We start from the raw sequence: 23,195 nt of genomic DNA, 5'->3' as shown, positions 1-23,195 counted from the left end.
TGCCGGTTATTGGAAACTGATCTCTTCCTTATTAATATGGTCCCGCCATGGAGACAAAGATTTCTCCATGTTCTAGAATGCAAACAATGTTTTAATCTTTAATTATATTCTCAATTTCAACTCTTCTGGAGAGTTACAGCCACCAAGGCCTAGGATTATTTCTTTATTACACAGCCTCTCAGTGGTATTTAATGAATATTGTTACTTAATACTTGCCGGTAGGGGAAAGAAGGATTTAGTGAGTTCCTACTTAAGTTTTGATGACTTTTCCGAAACTCACAGCCGCAGAGTTCTCTACTTCCTTTCGGGGACACGCCGTACAGGCAGCAGGCTTGCTCTGCTCAGCAGCCCACGCTCGGGAAGAGGCAGCCTGTGGACCGAGGCTCCCCGCAGGAAGGGATTCAGGATACAACGCTCTGCGTCTCTAAGGCTCGTGGCAATGACCCAGGGTGCTCCTCGCTCCTGGTGTACTCACTGCTGGTCTGCTCAGAGGCAAACTCAACTCCAACAAGAAGAGACGCCAAATATTCTGGTTCGGGACTCCCATCCTCATCTACGTTGAAGAATTTAATATAAACTTATCAGCACAGAACCAACTTCTGCCCTCGACCAAGTTTCAAGAGCCTCATGAGGCAAAACAAAGCTCAAGTCATCAGGAAGAAAATCAGGTCCCTGCGAGGAAGTGCACCCGTCACTCCTCAAACTTCTGCATCAAGGTTCTGTAACGGCACAGCGACTACAGAAGCCTCGAGTTTCATATCGCTGCGGCCGAGGGAGCTCCCCCCCCCCAAAAAAAAAATTCTTGAAAATCAGCAAGAGGAAGGGTAATGATGTGATGGCCAGGAAGCTACAGGGGGGCCTGGGCTTGCAGCAGTCTGTCCTGGCCAACACTCACCTTGCTCAGTTTCAACATCAATGACCATGAGAAGCTCCACCCTCACTCACCGCTATTGCCAAGGACAGATTTATGCCACTGCTCTGCTCTCCGTGATTCCTGTTGGTTTCACATTAAGCAAAAGACAACACGAGCCTCTGCCTTTCAAGAACAGAAGCGGCATTTACCACACATCTTGGAAAGAAGCCAATCATCTGTATAAGCACCGTGTGTAATTTCAAGTCGATGATCTTCCTGGGAATTAGTGTGTAAGGCAGTGGCAGAAAATGAGCCTCTGTCAGTTAAACTCCCACAGCCAAATTAGAGGCCCTACCGAAGGCAATCTGTTGTTCAAACACTGGAACCCCGAGGTGTCCGCGCCGTGTCATTATCCAGGCCACCACCCGAACTGGTGGCATTTCTCCCCAGCAACACTTGTCCCACATGCTGTTTCTGTGGTGGTGTTTTTGTTACTCAAACCTGAGGCAGGTCATCCAAGAACAGGAGCGTGAAGACTCCTCGCCCTCTGAGAGCTGGTAGGTAATACTGAAACAGACGCAAACTGTTAAGGAACTGGTAATGGAAGACTCCAGAGAACACCAAGGAACGGCACTCAGCGATGAAATGCTACGAACCACGGACACACAACAGAGATGAATCTCCAAAACACCACGCTGAGCAAAAGAAATCGGAAAGAAAGTATGTTCTGAAGGTCTCTACTTACGTGGAGTTCCAGCCGAGGCAAGACTAGGGTATAGGGATAGAAATTAGGACAGTGGTGGCCTGATGGAGAAACTAGAAAGAAGTATAGTCCACTCCTTCTAGAAGCCCTGCTGTCAGGAGAGAGGGGAGCTGGGAGCTGGAAGAAGTGGGATGACGAGCGGGGTGCTCCCACGGGAGGGTGTGGGTAAGCGCGTTTGCGAACTACTAGAAACGAGCTAGGAGAAGGGGAATCCTGACGGCGTGGGAGTGACAGGACACCCGCGGTCGAGTGGCTTGGCACAGCCGAGAGCGTGGACCTAGTGGGGAAGAGGACGGGCTGTCCCTGGCTGGGAGCGTGGACAGCGCCTCCCGAGTGACTAGAAGACAGGTAGCCTATGGCAGGAAAAGTGCTCTTAATGGCGCTGGCAGCACCTTTTCAGGAAGGATAACATGACACAAAAGAAACCGCCCGTCCCCACAACTTCCAGGGGACGGTAATACTTTGAAAGATAACCTTTCTGTAGAACAGTTTTTGCCCTCGAATCTAAGTGAGCTCTATGTGTGGAAATCCAAGTACGGATGTATTCGCTCGTCCCCTCCCACTGACAGTCGGCACTTCATCAGGTGGCCGCCAGCGGTCCCAGGCCACTAGGCTCGACAATCTTGATCAAAACCGTATCCATGTTAACACGAAAGCGCGCCGAACAATGGGTCGCGAAGTTGAGACAGCTATCTAAGGGAGCACAAGCAAACGTGGCCGCATCTGACATGTATTAAACACACAGATACCGCAACCGTCAGCTGATCTCATTCCTACAAGGGTCAAAAGCCTGACGTTTACCCAGCAACAGGGGACACAGCTCCTTTCTGAAAATGACAGGGCCTTTTCCACGACGGATTCAACACTCGGGGGGAATCAGAGAAGTGAGGTGGCTTCGTCAGGGCCCTCCAAATGCTGACATATGGTAAAAGATCTTTCATCATGAACAGCATCTTTGCCTTCTTAGAAGCTTCCTTGGAGGAGGAGAAAGATATGAATCATTAATCCCATGAATCACTAATCCTATGGGAACTCTGGCAGAATCAGCGTCTTCAAAGACTACTACTGTTCAAGCCAACTGCATTTAAAAAACAAACACACTGTACACCTCTCCTGCCCCCTCGCCGTGCCTGTGGTCTCAGCACAGAGCCCGTGATTGTGTTGTGGTAGCCTTCCTGCCATCCAAATGCTGACACAGGCAATGCAGAAACCCATCTGTCACCGCATCCCCAGAGTTCCAGAGGAGGGTGAGTATGGAGTCCAGTGCTGGTCCTCCGGTGGCCTCCTCCAAGGAGAAATGAAACCTTAGAGCCTATTCGAGAAGCATCGAGCTTTCCTGATGAAGTCAAGCTTCCATCCTTCACCCAGCAGTGGAGAAATTCACCAACGTTTGGCTAGGCCTCCCTACGTGTGGCTCTCTCAGCGCCCTGCCTGTGGCCTTCTTGAGCACTTTGGGATGTCATTAGGGCTTGGCACACATTACTAGGATCCCCTGCTACTTGTTTGTTCCTCTGCTTCTGCTCAGAGCTTTGTGAAAGCCAAAACTGTGTCGTATTCATCTCCAAATTCCCAGCACAGTGCACAGGACCAAACACTTGTAGGCCCTGAGTACACATTTGCTGAATACATAAGTGAATGGGGCGTACAGGCTCGACCATTCTTCCCTCTGTGCAATGACTCTCCTCACTGGCAACTGCCGTGGTTTTAAGCGACGACCACAAATTCTTTGACAATCCTTCCTTCAAAAGGGAGAGCCTCATCCCCTCCCCTTAAACATCAGACTTAGTGACTCATTTCTAACCAACAGAATGGGGTGGGATGGATGCTGTGTCTTTGGAGACTAGGTCCGAGAAAGGATCGGCTCTGCTGGGCTCCCTGCCCTGGGAGAAGTCACCTGCAAGTCATGGGGGTACTCAAGTCTCCTATGGAGAGGGACGGAGGTCTCTTGACCATAGCCAGCACCAACTTGCCTGCCGTGTGAGCAAGCCGCCCTGGGCAAGACCCTCAAACCTCAGTCCAGCCTTCAGATGACTGCATTTCTGGCTGAGACCTGACTGCAATCTTCCGAGAGACCGAGCCAGAACCCCCCAGCCAAGCCACTCTCAGATTCCTGAGCCACAAAATATGTGACAGGTGTTTACTGTTGTCAAACGACCATGCTTGGGGGTGATCTGTTATGTGGCAGTAGGTGACTGATACACAGAGTTTGAGTGCTGTTTTATAAGGGATTTCCTTAATGACAGAGTGAGTTTATGGTCACGTCGTGCTTGTAATAAAAATTTTGTAATTAGCAGTGTTCTACAGAATACATCCAGAACATGACTGATTAATATGCAAATTTAAATGTTCCGCAGATAAAATTACACTACCTTCAAGTCTAACAACTATATTCAAGAAATGTTGAGATGTGATACAGAACATTACAATACAATCCTTTTTGGAGGATATTTCTTATTTTTAAACATTATATTTGCATAGGAAAAGTTGAGAATTATATCCACCAAAACCTTAGCAATAACTTTCTCTGTGTGATGGTGTTATTATGTTTTCCTTTTGTGTCATCTTTGGTTGGTTCAAGGTCTACAATATGTATTTATTACTAGTGGCCTATGTTTTAATTTAAAATTTTTTTATAATTCAATTAGTCCAGCACTATGTCTTATTGGTATTTCTATTTCTGACTCTAACACAATAAGAAGCATGTAGTAGATGCTCAGGAAAGGTGCACTGAATGTCCTTTAGCTATATGCCCTGCCTACTGGACAGGTCTCTGAAGGGACCGTGAACCCCAAAAGCTCAATGATGTGAAAAGGCAGCAGTCAATTTTCACAGGAAACAAGCTACTGAGTATAGGAAATCATTCGATGTTGTATTCTTAGGACACGGCAACAACTTTTCTCTTTGAAACTAAGTATTTTGAGTGATTTATTATAAATTTATAATGACAGTTGTGAACACCTCCTTTTTTTCTTTTTTTTGGCATGAGAACAGAGTCTGTTGATTGCCTTGGTGCTTAAAATAGTTTCTAAGTGTCCTCATAATAGCATGTCACCTGTAAACAGGTTTCAAGCCAATGCAAATGAACAAATGGCGAACAGATGGACCACGAGCTGACTTTTGTCAAGAGAGAGTTAGCAACAAACACTTTCTGGCTCCAGTCTTATGGGACCATTAGAAAGTCTTTCGCTTCTCGCCAAACATCTTGCCTCCGTAGACTATCCATGCAGGGAAAGTGACAAGTTACAACGCCCGTTAGACTTCAGAGAGCTGAATGTTGAAGGTTCGCAGAATCGCCAAGTCAACATATGAGCAACCACAGACCATGTTCCTTCAGAAGCGCCCTAGCAAACAGTGAAAACTCTCGCTCTGCATCACTCAAAGTGTCTGAAAAACGCGCACCTGGCCATGCAGTAGCAGAAAATCACTTTTTGGAAGCCGGTTGGTTATGTTCATCTTCTCCTGGAAGCAAATGTTAATTATGAAGAAAACCTGAAAATCATAGAAATGGTGGTGCGAGTGCCCAGGGATGAAGGAAAAGATCCCGCAGCATCTCTGTGACTTCCCAGCTCCTGCTGGCCTCTCTCTCCACCTCAAGTCATCTCCTCGGAGAGGCCTTCTTTGACCACCCAATCTAAGCACTTTCCTCAACCTCAACCTTTACTACACTATGTGTTCCTTTCTAAGCACCAATCATAACAAGAAATTATTATATTAATTTGTCAATTTATCGTTAACTAGAAATTATTATATTAATTTATTAATTTGTTGAGGGGTGCCTTTTTTTTTTTTTTTGGGTCTCTTTCCCCCTGCAAACAAAAGCTTCAGGAAGACGGGGCCATATCTGTGTTGTTCATGACTGTAACCCCACAGCCTAGGGCAGTGCCTAGAGATAGGAGGTACAATATTTGCTCATCAAACGGAAAATAAGTGAGATCTTGTATAAAGGCAAACAACGGAGTCTCACTGAAAATACTCCTCTGGATGGAAATTTTAAAATGTACAGCTGATCCCTGAATGACACGGGTTGGAAGTGCAAGGATCCATGTATCTGTGATATTTTTGTCGCTACAGTACTATAAATGTATTTTCTCTTCCTTATAATTTTCCTAATAACATTTTCTTCTTTCCAGCTTATGTTATTGTAAGAACATAACACACTTAATATACACAATACATGTTAATCAACTGTTGATGTTATTTGTAGGCTTCCAGTCACTCTTAGGCTATTAGTAGTTAAGTCTGGGGGGAACCAAAAGTTATACAAGATCTTTGACTGTGCCTGTGACCCCTGCATTGTTTGAGGTGTCAACTGTAGTTTGTGACTGAGGATGTAACTGAAAGGGGGTACAATGGGAGGGCAGGACAGGGAATGTGTCTAAAGGCCCAGGCCAGCCGCTGGGAGTGCTGCCTCGCTCCAGGGAGTGTGCGCGCTCACAGAGAAGCTATCAGCAAAGACTGGTGTGTTCGCACTGCTGATTCCTACAAAGTGAGCCTTGGCCTTCACGTGCTAGGGCTTCGAGCACGAAGTAGCCCCACAGGTCAGGGATGAGTCACTTGCAGCATAGTCACGAGAACACTACCCAGCAACGAAAAAGAACAGACAATCTAGATGAGTCTAGCAGACATTATGCTGAGCGAAAAAGAGCTGGAAACAGAAGATTACGTACTCTGCGGCTCCAGTGACATGAAGTTCAAGAACAGGTTAAAAATCAACCGTTGGAACAAAGTGGAACAGTGCTAAACCCAGGTAGGGAGCTGGCACGTGCACAGACTGGGAACATGAGGGGCCCCTCACAGGATTCTGGAAGCCATGGCCACATGGCCTCATCTGGGTCGAGCTCCACAGAGGTACCCACATGTGAAAACCATCACTGAGTTGGAATTTTCTGAACCTTACAGTATCTCCTATCTCTACTAGGATAAAGACGGGCTCATATTTTGCACATTTAAGAGAACAAGTGAGCCTAGCATGACTAGAATCCCAGCTCCCCCGGATTCTCTGAGTGGCCTGCAGCTTCTCAAAACGTGCCCCTGAGCTGTGTCATCGGTTAGATAAGGACAACCGCACTTGGGCTCTGCCAGCTCTGGGAGTGTGACAAGGAAATGAAGAAAAGACTATGAGGTATCTTGAAATCCTAGGTGGGAAAGTCACACAAAATATGTTAATTAGGAATCACACGATCACTGCTTCACGTAGGATCTATGCAAACGATTTTACCTGCATGCTGGGTTTCTAATCTTAGCAGGTACCCTGGCAAAAGGAAGAGCAATTTCACAAGAACCAACTTTCCACTCCCCACAAACAAGCACCGAGAAGAGTTCACCCAGGACGAAAGAACTGTTGCAAACCCATTACTCACTGAGGCGGTAAGACAAGAGTCGTGGGCTGAGCCTTCGGCCTCCGCTTGGCGGACACTCCCATCTGGTTAGCCGAGCGCTTCAAGGACTGCTGATTCAAGAGGCCGGACGCCAGACCTGCGTGGTACTGCAACTGCACGGGCACCAGCACAAAAGGGGAAGAAAAATACCGTTTGGTAAATGCAGGCCAAGGGGTATGGAACTATCACTACTTGATGTGTCTTACCCCGTTAGAATGTTTTAAATCACGACGAATGCAGCGGCTAACATTCTGCGTCGAGGAGTGTATTTGTAAGGAGCTACTGAGACGAACGGGAAGAGAAGAGTGGACAGGGCTGTTCGTCACAGCATTACGTAACGGTGAAGAACCGGGGAACTCCTGAACTCCCAGCAGTAACTGGGAGCGTGGTTAAGATATGGAAAGAAATTTATGACATCATTTTGTGGAATAAAAAACAAAAACAGGTACACTCTAAACAGAGAAATGCTTCAAAAAGACAGTCTCTCAAATGTTAAACGTAATAGGGGCGCCTGGGTGGCCCAGTGGGTTAAGTATCCAATTCTTGGTTCCAGCTCAGGTCGTGATCTCGGGGTCGTGAGATCAAGCCCCTGTGCCCGCACGTCAGCCCCGCACTCGGTGGGAAGTCTGCTTGGGATTCTCTCTCCCTCTCTCTGCCCCTCCCCCGATTTGCACTGTCTTTCTCTCTAATAATTAGAATAAAATGTTTAAAAAAAAAAAAGAAAGAAAGAGAGAAAGAAAGAAACGTTAACAGCACATTCCTAAGTAGCAGAGCTTGAATAATTTTTCTTCTTTATTTTTCATTACTATTTCATATATGCTTTATATAAATGGTTTTTCAAAGCCCATGTCATTTTTTCTAAGAAGATCCACAGGGACTTCTTAAAGACAAATTAGTTCTGGGAACTCTTGCTTATAATAAAAACCACATAACTGGGAGTCTTCTGCATTAACTGGGAGCACAACCGGAAACACACCCATGGTGAGCCCCAACATTCGCTGTCTGCTGTCTTCAATGCTGAAGATACAAGTATCAGTGGTAAGGATAAGCTCCTGAGTGTATCTTACAACAAAAAGCATACAAACGGATCCAGGACGGAGGAATTCCTCTCACTCTGTGGACAGGTAAGTGGAACAACAGTGTCGGTAAGGATGCAAAATACTTTCAGTGAGCTCCAGGCCCCACATCCTCGGCTTTGTTCTGGACAAACCACTGAGCTTTGAAGTTACTCAGGACACATCACTTTACCTCTCTAGACCTCCATTTCACTTTTGGAAAAGAGAAGTGACACTGCCTAATTCTAAACCCAACAGGACTTCAAAAAAAAAAAAAAAATCCACCTTATTGAGTTAAAATTTACATAAAATAAAATGCACACATTGTAAGTGTACAGTTTGATGAGTTAGGATAATGTCTATACCTGTGAAACTGTCACCCCAATCAAGGTACAGACAATGTCCATCCCTGAAGAAAGTTCCCCGGGGTCCCAATGCAGTCAGTCCTCCTCTCCCGCCCACCCCCATCTCCTGCCATCAGGATCCTTTGTTTTAAAATACAACTCATCAGTCTCACTCTTTGCCAAGTGAGGCGCTTACATCCAATCTGACATGTGACAGTGACTGCTATCTTCCTTTTTTAATCCCATACTTTGGTATTTTAGATCTTAAGAGTTGTCATCAATCTCTCGATAATAAAATCATCCTTGAAAGGTATCCCAATTGTGAACAGATGTAAATAAAACATTCAAATGTGAAAATGCCAAGCTAAGAGTCTGGATTGAGACCATTTATAACATCCAATATGTCTCTTCTTCCCTTCTCAAATTAAGCAAGGTCCTTCAAACATTTATTTAGAATTAACTAAACATACAAATAGTAATTCACTCTGAAGCTCTGAATCAATTTCTTTTCAAAATGCTCTTTCAAGGCATAGATTTCCTTTGCAGAGTCAGCTACATTACAGTTCATGGTAATGAAACTGGTGACCACCATATCAAAGGGGCTGGGCCCTGCATGCAAAGGGTAATGATGTTCTGAAAAACAGATGGCTTACCTAAAGCCGGTGGGCTGCAAACAAACAGAGAGAGAGCAAGAAAACAGAACGAAATGAAATGATCTGCTTCTTGAAAGTGGTCATAAAAATGAAGATATCCAGTAACCCAGTAAGACTGAAATGTCTGTGTTTGGAGCATCCATATTGCTTTTTAACAGGCTCTTGATTTACTTGGTCGATCTGCTGGGGGAGCCTTACGGCTGCACAATACAAGACAAAGATGTATCACATTCATAATAAAAATGGAACTCGTCTCAGGGTGGAGGGGGGGCATAATTCGGCTCTAACAACTCATCTTAGACCAATGAATTTTGCTCAAATTTGTTTTTCTCCTACAGATTTCTTAAATGGGAAATCAATGGAAGCAAGGGACAGTACAAGTTTGAAAGACAATGTTTCAAAATGTCAGCTACTTGGGTTTCGATCTTCCCCACCAGAATTTGCAATGAGTGCAATATGCATGGGGCTTTATGGAATTAAAGGGAAAGACAGCTTGGCAGGGGTCCCCTCCTGGCTCAAGGAACAGTCTCTCCTTTTGGCTCTCCTTCTTCTTTGTATCTTATTAGGGTCCATGCAAGCTCAGCCATTCCGACCCTGCTGACTCTTTGAGTAGAAGAGTCCTGCTAACTGCGCACAGTGGCAGGGTGATTTTGCCCACCTGGCATCATTTTGATCATTTGCTCAAACAAAAAAACCCAAAAGAGCAGAAATGCATGCTAGCTGCTGTCTTTTAAAGGGTGCCTTTAAAATGCCTGCCATCTTGGGCACCTTCAACAGACACTGCACCTCTAAGAGCACACAGAGAGGGACGGGCTCCTCCTTCCAGAAAAATAAAACCTGCCCTTCGACGCTGACTCACCATGATTAAGCGACATCATGTATACGTATCCGTATCCCAGTTTCCAGGAACACAGCTCTGACTGTCAAGATCTATAAGGGGCCCATTAAATATTTACCGAACCATCTTTATAATGGGAGAAAAGGTCAAAGTTAATAAAACTGACAGGCAGATCCTGTCCAACTGGATTTATACATTATTTAAGCACCAAATACTCCATTCCATGAAACACAGTTTTGATCTGAAAAGACTTGGAAAACGTTCACTCAGCCGATGGTTCTAAAACAGCAGAAGGGAGTTCAGAGCAAATCCACAAATTAACATTAAGAACATATCACTCCCCAAAATGCTGCCATAAGTTTTCAATTACAGGTTCTGTAATATTTTCCATAAAAATATATTTCAATAAACATACTTTGTTCCAAATGTCTGTGGCATGGAAACAAGTCTATTTCAAAAAGCAACTTATCAAAGTTCTAATGCGATTTTTCTATCCAAGATCATTTCTCCACTGACTAGGCAAGAATAAAATGAAAGAGAGTGAGAAGGAAAACAATCTATTCTTTCAACTTCCACCTCACACAGGGTTGGGGAATGGGAATGTTGGTGTGGAGAGTATTCTTTACTGGTCAACTGCCATTCCCTGCTAATAGCGATTTCAGTGTTCTTTGGATTTAGAGAGCATTGCTCTCAGCTGCAATTTTCCTATTATTGTCAACTTCCCATTTTCTATGATTGACCTAGGACTTTTCGGTCAGTTCTCAACCTGTAGCCCTTTCTTTCTTTCTTTCTTTCTTTTTTTTAAGATTTTATCTATTTACTTGACAGACAGAGATCACAAGCAGGCAGAGAGGCAGGCAGAGAGAGAGAGAGAGGAGGAAGCAGGCTCCCTGCAGAGCAGAGAGCCCAATGTGGGGCCCGATCCCAGGACCCTGGGATCATGACCTGAGCTGAAGGCAGAGGCTTAACCCACTGAGCCACCCAGGTGCCCCCCTGTAGCCCTTTCTAATCAATTACGTCTACTAATTACCTCTATACCTGGAACATCTCAACAACTCATAATGAGCTGCAAAACACCTCTTAGAATTTGGAAAACTTTGATTTGTTGGCTATTTTCTTTAAAGTAACACTGTTTGGGCACCTGGGTGGCTCAGTCAGTTAAGCATCTGCTGCTGAAGTCTGCTTCTTTCTCTCCCTCTCCCCCTTACCCACCCCTGCTCATGCTCGCTCTTTCTCTCTCTCAAATAAATAAAATCTTTTTACTTTTTTTTTTAGATTTTATTTACTTATTTGACAGAAAGAGAGACCACAAGTAGGCAGAGAGGCAGACAGAGAGAAGGGGGAAGCAAGCTCCCCGATGAGCAGAGAGCCTGATGCGGGGTTCGATCCCAGGACCCTGAGATCATGACCTGAGCCAAAGGCAGAGGCTTAACCTACTGAGCCACCCAGGCGCCCCTAAATAAATAAAATCGTGAAAAAAAATAATAAAGTATATTGTTCTGGTAATATTAAACCAGCAAAAGTGCCAAGGATTAGAAGATAAGGTCACCGTAAAGGCTCCAGGGCAGACCGACAAGTCCTGTAACCAGCATCCTCTTTGAAGGTGTGCGACTGGCCTCTGCCAGTAACAAGGGCTGTGTTAGCTTACAAACACCTCACTTCCCTCTCGACAGAACACGCGCTGCATCTTCTCCTCGAGCTCCGAAGTTTCACTCCTCCGGGTTTCTAAAGGAGTTGCCTGGGTATCTGGTGTCACCATAAAATGATGAAACGATGTCCCCATAATTTCACACAATAAGCTCAACAACGCTTTGCACCCAATAGGCTCATTCTTTACAGAATCTGCTTTGAAAGAAGTCCCAATTTCTGAGGCCTAAATTCACTTAGCTTTAATGGTTCAAATTACAAATAACAACACACACTGGAAGGAAATATTATTGAAGTATTGAATTATTATAGTATTGAAATATTATTTAAAAAAACGGGATTCAAATGCAAAGTTTCTTTCCTCTATCTTAGGTTCAGAGAGTCAGATGAGCAAAATGTCCTCTGGTCGGCTCTCCGCCCTGCTGTCTTCCACACTGTACTGAATGTTCCTATCTGCTCCAAATCAGACAGAGGATAATGTCCTGTAACGGACAGACATTTGAGGGGCAAAGAGAAGGAGAGTCACCACACCTATCACATTCAATATACTAATTAAGCCAGTGGCATTCAATTTGGTCTAGCACATAAAAGCTGAAATGTTTGCTAAAACCTCCCTGGGGTTCGCGGTACACAGCATCTATCCATTCCCAAGATTATCCTATCTGTGCCATATGGCCTGAATCCCGCTTTAAGAAAACCTGACATTCAAAATTCTCAAAATTTATAAGCCAGGTCAAGCAAGGTTTGATTCTTCCCACTGTGAAAATCATGATCTCCTTTTCCAAGATTCACCAAAAGCTTCTTTTGGGGGAGGGAGGTTGTGAAAACAAACAAACAAACAAAAACAAAACAAAAATACAACTCTCCTAACCTTAAGACAGAGTTCACTTTATTTTTAAAAATCAATTTATGTATAATTTTATGCAAGTTTCTAAGAATACTAGCAAGATTTACTGGTACTTCCAGTAACTAAACCCTTTGGGTGAGGAGTGAGACAGAACTAAATTAAACAAACTCTGGCTGGCTTAGCCGAGGGGCCCATGGGAGGGGACGAAGAGATCAAGAGGCCACAGTGCCCCCCCCCTCCCCCAGTCCCTCCAGGCCAGTCTCCCTCCTCTGAACACAGAGCTTTTGCCCGTCACTGGGACTTGGCAGCCAGGAAAGGCAGCCTTATGTTATTTCTTGGTCCAGGAATGAAGCTAAGCTAGCCACCTGGGGAGACATTTCTGGAGGGTGCAGACCTTGTTATTGATTACTCCGCATTCACAACAGCATCAGGCTATTGCGCTGCGTACAGGAGAAGCTAATGAATTCGTCAACTGGTAAGTGGACTGGCAGATCAGTGAAACGCTATGGCCTGGCCTGGCCTGTCACTGTAGCCAATATAGAGAACACAATGGCCCCAACAGACAGTCCTCTTAAGGCTGGGCACTTACAGAAGCAACACACTGCTTTGCAGGGGCTCACTGACAGCGCAGAACCACAAGGAACCCCTCTTTCCTCTTATTCTAACTGCCCAAAATAGTGAGTATGTCTAAACCTCTGTGGGGGCTTGAGTTTAGGCAAAGGCATCTTATAGGGACTGCAGTCGGATGACCTCAAATCATAGTACTCTAATGTCAGAGAAGGCCCTTAGGGGCACCAACCTCCACCCACCTCCCATCCCCATTTTATAGGAGAGGAAACTCAGGCCTTAGAGAAGTCATTGGCCCAAGGTGACAGACACCCAAAGAGGGAGGGAAGCCATTAGGATTCACTTCCCTGGTCTTTTTCTGGGAGGGAGGGAGGGCGTGGGGCGGCAGGGGCTAAGTGTGCCACATCTTTCCACCTGGAGGACCTGACATGTGCTACCTCTTCCAGCAGGAGAGCACAGTGCCTCTTCCCAGACAGGGAGCTGAAAGCATGTTCTGGGAGAACTGTATTAGCTGGCATCCCTGGCATGGGCTCACTTGTTTGCTCCCTTCACTCAGACCCCTCTTAGGGACCACGATGTCACAGGTTCTTCCCTTCTACTGACTCCACTCATGTCTCAAGCAGGGAGTATGGGAAAGTCCTAAATTCTATCATCTAAGGGCTTTAGTATCATTCACGGTTAAAAACCATGGAGAAAAGAAATCAAGAAATTGTAGAAACCTCAATACTGTCCAAAAATCTAAATTCTAGACTCAGCAATAACACATTTAACCTTCCTGGCATCTCAGCTACTTACTGTTCTCTTTCGGGGCAATGGTGCTACTGCCTAATAGGTTTGTATAAATTCTCTTACGGGATGGGAGAGTCCACACGTATAATCTGTTTGTACTCAGAGATTCTCTTTGAGAACATGTGTAATACATCATGGAGCAATAAGCACGGACACCAGCGACAGAGCATCACGTCCCCTGCAGATCCCCGACCCAAACAGCCAGCGCCAGTCGGCATGAGTGTGTTGAAAATCCGTCTCAGATGCAATGGAACACACCAAAGCTCACACCCCTGATCTCAAGACAATGTGACACGGGGATCAAGTCACAGCCTACACAGCTGGGACATGCGGGTGTGGCAGGGTGGGGTGGGGGGGGCGGGCCCCTGGGACTCTCAGGCAATCCCCGCTTCCCCTAAACCATTAACCTAGAACCAATGTTTGTGCAAAACCAGGAACACTTCATCACCACTTTGAGTTGCAAGACCTTTGTCCCTCATTATTGAAATATATTTTGTTTCCAGCTAATGAGAAAAAAACATGTATTACGACAAAGCTCTGATTTTTCTTTTGAACATAACTCTGAGCAGAGAAACAAGCAAGCCTGACTGTTATTATCTGTGCCAAGGAAAACAGCTACAGAAAAATACCATAAATCTAATTGTTTTGCTTGGGTTTTTATCCAAATATTAGATAATGGTATTAGCTTCTTTCCTCCTTTTAACTCCTAACGCTTCTTTCAAATAGCCAATATTTAAAAAAAAAGAAAAGAAAAGAAAAACAACCTTAGATTTGAGACTTTATGGGTAAATGATCTTTTTACTTGGTCAAAACAGCATCAATAAACCATAAGAAGGAAGCCTCCAATTTATCTGCCTATTTGTCCTCTACTGGTTAGCAGGGTTTCAGGCCTTTCAATTACTAGGACAGCAGGACCCGGGTCAGGGCTACACTGCTGCCCGACTGCCGGGTCATTTACATGCCCAAGGCCATTTGGGTTTCTTTCCTCCTGTGCATGAACCCTCAACTGTCCCAACCTCACAAAATGTCAGAATAGAGAGGCTGTGTAGCAGCCTTTTACTTTCTGAAATCTCTGTAACGCTTAGGGTCGTTTAGATTGGAGCTTCTGGTACGTCCCAGATCTCGCACCTTTATTAATAGGCCTCTCCCCGCAACTGCTGCTTACCCTACAGCTGTGTGCACGTTACCGTACTTCGGAGATGCCAGTCAGCGGCAAGAGAGCTCACTCACCCATCTGAGCGGAGTCACTAACGAAGCAGGCTGTGAATGTGGCTAAACATGGAGGAAAGCACCAGCCAGGCGGCTACCGGTAAAGGAAGAGATTAAAAACACAAAAGAAAGCCACGAAGGAACGAAGACAAGGGTACCCTAGAATCCGTGCCTCCCTGTCCCTGCTCCTCCCCTCGCACTTCACACCAGGCCCTCAACCTTTCTGCCCGGCGTGCTCCCAGACAGCAACGCACAGGGTCATAAAGGCAGATCGTGCCGGAGGCTCACCTGACCGCTTACCATGCGGGCAGGAAATGGAAACAGGATCCAGGCAAATGTGACAACGTGTCAACGAGAGAACGCTCACAGGTCATCAGCGCACGGAGACAGTGAGTGAGAACATGCCCTCTGAAGAGGGAGGACCACGTGGTGCCATCTCGTTCACCGGTCCTCCCGCGAGAGGAAAAAGTCGGTGGCGGATGGGTCATCACGCCCTGTCTCCCAGCTAAGCTTGAACCAGCCCAGAACAATTACCCCTCTACCCACCATCTACTCAGCAAACACAGAATGTGTGCTTGACCCTATTACGACTAAAGACAGAGGTGGCAGGGAAGAAGGACACATCCCGGAATTACCTCTATGCTTCCACCAGAAAGGCTGAACGCCAGTCTCGAAATGCACACACAAGGCCCCGTGCGAAAGTCGAAAAGAGGAGGCTGGGTTGTGTCTAAGGCCCCTTCTACCACTGAAATTCTATGATGTTATAAATATTTCTCTTAAGAAAATGCAGTTCTGAACCTGACTTCCTAATGTAAAAATCAATGCTGGTGAAATTTAAATATATTTATGAAGCGGGAACACGTCCCCAGTAACCAAAAGTCTCCAATGGGGGCAGTCGGCGAGGGGGTGGGGCAGAGGCTCTCTACGCTATCAGCTGGAACCGAGCGCAGGGCAGAGGCCAGACGAGCATGGGACGTTTACAGACACACCAAAATACCTTGTTTGTTCTTCCCAAAGCATTGGGGGGGCACGGGGGGAGAAGTGAACAGTCCCAGGTGACACATGTATCCCCGGGTGTTTCTCTTCCTTGCCCCCCTCTAAAAGAGGGGGAATGGTTTCAACTGAGAAATGAGTAAAATGGAAACCACCAGATCATAAAACCAGACACTGAATGCTCAGTTAGCACTCATGGATTCCAGTCAAGAAGCCAGTAAAGATGATTTTTTAAAATGACCAATCCGATAAATATAAAATTATGATTAGATCATGATTAGATTCTTATCAACCTCTCTTTTGGGCCGTAAAAGATGGTCCCTCTGTGCCTTCCAGTCAGTTCAGGTTTAACTGGAGCTCAACTCTATCATCTGCCAAGGTCCCCACGTGCCATTTCCGCTCCCAGCACCGTTTTCCTTCCTGTGTCCTGCAGCCCCCACCAGCTTCCTCTGCTGTCCGCCAGGGAGGGATCTGGTCAGACTTCCCTCCATCCCTGGCGTACCTGGCATATGAACTAGGGAGAGGTAGAGAAGAGGGAAAAGTAGTACAGAGAAAGGGCAGAGAAAACCTGGGAGGAGAAGGGGAAATAGGGAGCCACGTGATCACGGACTGGAGGATCTAGAACTCTGGTGTCAGACACAGTGAAACCAGCGCGAGGCACGAGGCGGAGGAGCCGCGGTCGGAGGCTGAAGCACGCCTGAAACGCGCCAAAGCCTGAAGCACGGTGACCAGCACAGGCGGAGCCATCCGTGGGATGGTCACAAGGGACAACACCCAGAAACTCTCGAACAATGCCAGAATGACTGACTTTTCCGAAAACAGAGTAGAATCATCATCTTTTCATCAAATACTGTCACCCCAAACATGACAGATAATAAACTGGTAAGTGCGACAGAAAACGGGGGAAATGCACCCCACAGGCTGTTCCGAAGGAGTAGCTGTGTAGAGGAGGAACCCCAACCCAATTCTTACACAGTGGAGGAGAACCCATCACATCGCAGGTGCCCCTCGGCCGACTCTCAGTAAAACTCACTACAATCCAGGACAACCGTCCGAGGCCTGCGGAAACGCAGTAAGCACTCTAAATGAAAAGCAACCCAGAGGGGTAGTTGCGAAGCCCTTTCTAATATACTGTGCAAACCGTTCTTTTTCATCTACACATGAACCCAAATGCCCAGAAAGTTGGCTCAACCTCAGTGCATTCAACCATCAAGTTAGAGAGTTTCTAACACAGCCCACAAAGTGCTCAGCACTAGAAGACCAAAGTCTCTTCTCCAGACCCCCAGGACTTGTCTCCTTCTTTATAGGACTGCTGAAGGGTTCTGCTGGTTTACGTTCTGCTGTGGCAGTCTACGAGTACTGAAAGTAGAAGAAAGTAGGAGAAGTACCAGAAGAGGCAAAGCAGAGGTCAGCCTAAGTGGCGGCAGAATTTTCCTATGATAAATATAGGACAATAATTTTTTTTGTTTGGAATTTTAAAACCCTAAATCATACTTACCAACAGTGGTTATGTTTTTGGCTTACGGTGAATAACGGGTTAGAGTGAGTTTTCTACCGATCAGTGTGACCAAGGCATGACTGCTACTCTTGTTAATCTAATGAAGAACACAGGTACGCAGTTCCACAGTCTGGATATAACCCAGCAGGCCCTGCACTGAAGTGTGTGGCTGGAGGTGAGCTGCTCAACTTTCCAGAATTTCTGTTCTTTCTCTTCTATTACTGGGGATAATGGTGCTACTCATTACTTACTACCTGATTCCTCTAGAAACAGCCTGTGGTTTCACTGGGGCAAAACTACACTCAGTGAAGGTTAAATACACGAAAGTGTTGAGCAAAATGACGGCACAAAATACACTCAGTAAAGGCTAACTCTGAGTACGGCGGCTAACAGGCCGAGATGCTGAGCATTAACAATCAGACTGAGCATCACGGTGGTCAAGCCAATGGCTGGAAGGCACTGCTGACCAAAAAAACCCCAAAACACCTTAGAGGAGCTGGACCAGCGAAAACCAGGCCTATTTCTGGGTGGACCTGGGGAAGGGGCGTGTACAGGGACAGCAAATGAGAAGGCTAGAGCCCCTGCTCTGATGTGCAAGCTACTTACTACCATGATGTTTGAGGACCTATTCAAACATGCCAAATTCTGCTGTCAAGAACAAAGCAAGCAACCAGACGCATCAGCAGCACCGAGCCGGGAATGGCCGAGAAGGAATGTTAACGACACTTCCACCACAACCACATCCATCCAGAAGAAGATCTCAGATGTGGGAAGGAGCTTTTTGGGGGACCAGGGGTAAGAACGTAAGAAAAGGCAACCGATGCAAGCCAGTGTTTTATTTTCATCCGCGATGCTCAAATAAATAGGCTGCCTTTCCCTTAAGGACCTGGCATGCAGGGAACTGAGAAGAGTTGAAGCTTCCTTGAGCCAGTCCAGAAGCCTTCCTAAAACACCTTTTATAGGGCTGATCGCTGTACATTACAGTATTTTTTGCATATATCTATCTTTACTCTTTTTCTCAACTGTAAGAATCAAGAGAGCCGGAACAGTCTCATCAGCGACCAGTAAGAGGCAGGGTCAGGATTGGAATCCAGACAGCCTGGCCCCAGGGTCCCTGCTGTCACTACTCCACCATTCGCACATTCCAGAATTTCAGCTGTTCTCAGTAAGTATTTTTTAAACAAATGAATATATAATTAGCACGAGAAGAGATCTGAACTCAATGTCAAAGTACGGTAGGAATTTGGATTCTGAATCCTGCACAAGGTCCCCACTGAGAGGGAAGATGACAGGGTTCTCTTGCCTCCCCCATTCCCCAGCTCAGCCTTTTGAGGCTGCAACGAGCAGTCCTACTCAGTTCATCAAGGTTTGCCGTGCGGCCTCATGGGAAGTGGAGGAAACTGGAATTGTGTCCACGGCCAGGCCTCCGGACAGCAGGAAGTGCTCCGACAATCCCCAGTCCTTCTCCCCCTGCCGCTGGTGACTTCTGAGGCCCTGGCCGCTTGCTGCCGCTTCCGACTCTGACCGCAGACCACCGCTCCACACGCCCTCACTCACGGCCAGGCCTCCGCCTGCTACTGCATGAGTGAGTGTGCAAACCCGTGTGCAAACCCGCGTGTACACACCTTTTCACACACTTAGTGCCTGCTGGTGTCTCAAACAGGAGAAAGAGCGGACAGGACAAGAATCTGCCAGTATAGAGCATCATTTCTCCCCTCAACATAGAAATGTATAGCAAGTTCTTAAAGTCAAAAGCTTTCTCGCCAACATAGGCACCAAAACCCCTGTGACAGCAAAAACTGACGTGAACTGATGTGAGTCATGTAAATCTTAATTTATCTCACTTAGTGTGAAAAGTCTAACATTTTGCTACACAGTATTTGATTATAGGGTGCTGCCCCAGACCCTGCTGGAGAAATTAATGTAAAATGTGGTATATGAACCATAGTGCCTTTCAGTAATCCAAAATATTCTAAAATCCAAAATACATTCTGATCCCAAGAGCTCTGGAACAGGAGCTGGGGACCCGTGCTGTGCGGCGGAGCGCAGGGTACTGGGCACAGCGCCCGTGCCAGCTTGTATTTCAAAACTGCTGGCGGCCTCTGACTTAGGCACCCATCTCTGATCGAAGTGGCCACAGCCAGTCTCCAGGGACACAGGGCACAGAGCGAGACAGCCCACCTCCCCGGAACTCCGCTGCTCCATGCCAGCTCTCTGCCCCCGCCACTCCGGCCAGCTTCCTTTCCCAGAACACCCAAGCTCACTCCTGTCTTAGGGCCCCTTTCACTCACTGCCCTCTCTACCCGGGACGCGCTTCACACTCTCTTCCCTGGTCTTTGGGTGCCTGAATTCTCGTGCACGTCTCAACCTGCCCTTCCCCTTCTCGCAGAGCCTTCTCTGGCCTCTCCATGACGGGAGCCCCCGAGCTCTCTCTCGCACACCGTGGTGTTTTATCTTAATCACAGTAGGAAACCTGAGCACGTGTTTTACACATATTGTCCGTTTCTTTGTTTAGTGTGTATCTCCCCAGCCTCACCGCCACCCCTACCCCCATCCCACACCAGAACGTAACCACTCCATTAGGACACAGGCCGTGGCTACCTTAGTCACTATTACAGCTCCAACACCTAGAACGGTGCTTGGCACCCAGTTGTAAATAAATACTTGCTGAATAAATAAGAAAGCATTCGGACAACGCCTGCAGGCACTGCGGGCCCCGTGCACAGCCAGACCCAGACGCCCTGCGTAAACGAATTAAAAATCCATATTACTCCCAAATGGTATGAATTTTTTACATCTTCTGTGGACTTTATTTGGTAGACTCCTGGGGGAGGGGTGTCGCTGAAGGTTCTAAGCAGGGAGTGGTACAATCAAAGGGCACTACAGCCTTCAAGTCACTTTTCAAAGCACAGCCAGAGATCATCTGCATCAGAACCATCTGTAGCAAGCTGGCCAAAAACACAGATCGCAGGCTCCGGCCTCAGAGCGGCGGGATCCGCACCTCTGCCCAGGCACCCCGGAATCAGCACCGGAAGAAGCAAGGCCGGCAGCATGAACGCACTCCGTACGCGTCTTACAGTCACAGTACAGTCCTGGAAATGCCTGTGACTCACTGATTGATTCTGCAAGTCTTCGCCGCCGGGGACCCAGCAAGAACACACAACAGAGGGAAGCCTCGGGCAGGTCACAGCTGGCTAATGCGAGGCCGCAGCCCTTGTCGGGACACCACACAGACTGGGATTTGCAACACGGAGGTGGTGTGCTTCTACCGCTCAAGAGGCCCCCATCTCTGCAACTCCCATGGGAGACCTGGCTGTTCCACGTGCATATCGTTGAAGAGCGGTGGGAAGGGCAGCCCGGGGACAAACAGCAACAGCAGACTCGGAGGGAGCTTTAGAATGCTGATGCCCTATTCTAGCACTCGGCTACCACTGATTAGGCAAATACAGAACATGCAGCGCAGGAGTCTGCAAACAGTTAAATTTTCAATCTTTATAAAAAAGAAAATCCATCAGGTTTGATTGATAAGTGTACTTTTTAAAACTAAGAGTAAAAAAGTGAAGATTGGCAACATTTTTCGCCATATAATTTGCTTTCTTTGCCTTTTTCCACAGCACTGCACATAAATCAAAGAAATGTTAAAGAGGCCCATATATCACCAACTGGCATTTCAAAACTATTTACCAAGTCTTTAACAGACACAGGCCAGAGTCGGGAAAAAACCAGGACCAGGGAGGTAGAAATTAAAGAGAGAAAATTAACTCAAACACTGACAGAGAGTTAATTAAGTTTACAAATAACTCTCCAATGAGCAAATTATGATATTTAATAAGAACAGGACTACAAAACATGGAGGGTTGTGGGAAGGAAGACAAGCCAACAGAGTTTTCCAAACAAGAATAATGTATATTTGAACAAGCTGCCTTTCTATGATTAAGCACAGAAATCTGGAACAAGGCAGGGGAAATGATGTTTTAATAAGGTATGAAATAGGCTTGTGAGCTGCATTCTGCATTAGCCTTGCAAAAGGAGAAAGAAAAGAAGATGGGAAGGGTTGGTCCGAAGGTTGCAGATCAAGGTATACAGGCTTGCCTGTGTGAACCGCTGCGGAAGGGGACACAGAGGCCAAGAGAGGCAGATTCCAGTGGGCTGCATTTCCTACACAGAAAATACGAGGATCTCTTAAAGGCAGAACACTTAAATCCGTGGCTTAGGTCCTAGTTTTCAAGGACAGGAAGAGATGTGAAAAGGCTTTACCTGTCTCCCTTCATCAGCTCAGGTTGCTAGAACAAAATATTGTACTGTCCACGTGCCTGACTCAACAAACATTTCTTCCTCACACTTCTGGAAGTCCGAGATCCGGGCGCCGGCAGATTCTCGGGAAGGGCTCTCCCGCTGCCTTGCACATGGCCACCACCTCACTGTGTGCCCACGTGACCTGCTCTTCGCAGGCCCCAGAAAGCGCTGGTCTCTCTTCCTCTTCCTGCAAGGACACTCATCTTATTATGGGAGACTTACCCTCAAGACCTCAGCTAACCTAATTACCTCCCAAAGACCCCCACCTCCTGCTACAATCACACTGGGTTAGGGACTTCGATGAAGGAAATTTGGGGGGACACGAACGTTCTATCTGTAACACTGTGCATCTGCTCAAGAGACACAAGGCCGGCGAACACCTGGCCGGCCACTCACCACTGCTCCCAGAAGCAGGGGGTCTGCACTGGCTCCGGAGTCACCCGGCCTCCTTGCCGGGGCAGCACCACGGCGCTCCCTCCCCGGCTGTCGGGCTCTCTCCTGTCCCAGCACAAGGATAATGGCTCTGATTGTAACGGAGTGGCTGCTTCTTTGAAAAGTTCAGCTTTTAACACTGCCATCTCCCCCCAGGTCCTCCCGCCCTCAACCATACACTCCAGAAAAGCTAACTGCTAACAGCCGTAATAACAAGAGAGCTCCGCTGAGAAAGAGGTTTCAAAGCCAGCTTGTACGTAAAAGAGGGAAAAAAAGGTCAGTCTTTTCTTCTCAAGAACTCGGCATTTTATCATTTCTCCCTCCTGCTACATAATGAAATATTAGCATCAGATGGATCTTCTTAGAAAGCATACTAGGGACCAAGAGACACATTACTCTATTTCAAGCCAGCAATGTGCAAATGTCTGCACAAATTTCTTAGAATCATACCATGAAAAGGAGACCTTCCTGGAAAATACAAGCCCATTACATCAAAATGTACTTTTTAAAAATACAACGTTACGATGTTATCAAAGTAAAGCAAAAATGTATATAGAACAGGAGCCAGGGACGCCTGGGTGGCTGAGTCAGTTAAGCATCTGCCTTTGGCTCAGGTCATGATCCCAGGGTCCTGGAATTGAGTCCCACATTGGACTCCTTGCTCAGCACAGCCTGCTTCTCCCTCTGCCAGCGTTCCCCTGCTTGTGTGCTCACACGCGTGCTCCTGCACTCTCTCTGACAAATAAATAAAATCTTTTTAAAAAATAAAAATAGAATAAAATAAGACAGGAGTCAGAGGTCTTCGTGTGGAACATGGTAGAATGAAGTCATGTTCATCCTCACTCCCTCCCCAAACCACTAAAATGACAGCAAAGGAATAAACATGGGGTGTCGGCCCACAAGGACAAAGCAAGCGGGGAGGAGACAGGAGCAGGAAGAGGCTGACCCTGTTTCAGAAGACAAGAAGCCAATGGGCCAGCACTAGCTCAGCAGAGAGAAGGATGCTGAAAACTCACCCAGCAGGGGAAGGGGT

At 46.6% G+C, this 23,195-nt stretch overlaps 1 protein-coding gene across 4 annotated transcripts in view; it reads right to left on the bottom strand.

Annotated features, from left to right (window-relative positions):
* The window catches only part of MED27 (mediator complex subunit 27), a 194,048-nt gene that overhangs the window by 122,958 nt on the left and 47,895 nt on the right, over positions 1-23,195 (bottom strand). For 3 of the 4 annotated variants that reach the window (XM_044264626.1, XM_044264628.1, XM_044264629.1), the window contains exon 3: positions 6,977-7,107. In XM_044264626.1, coding sequence (XP_044120561.1) covers positions 6,977-7,107 — 131 coding nt within the window. Of the gene's footprint in view, positions 1-4,473; positions 5,076-6,976; positions 7,108-23,195 lie in introns of those variants that run through there. The other variant, XM_044264630.1, reaches the window with a different exon arrangement.

This window comes from Neovison vison, chromosome 9 (genome assembly GCF_020171115.1).
Source record: "Neovison vison isolate M4711 chromosome 9, ASM_NN_V1, whole genome shotgun sequence".
Taxonomy (NCBI): domain Eukaryota; kingdom Metazoa; phylum Chordata; class Mammalia; order Carnivora; family Mustelidae; genus Neogale; species Neogale vison.
Note: the sequence above shows the minus strand (reverse complement) of the source record. Positions and strands in the feature narration are given on the sequence as shown.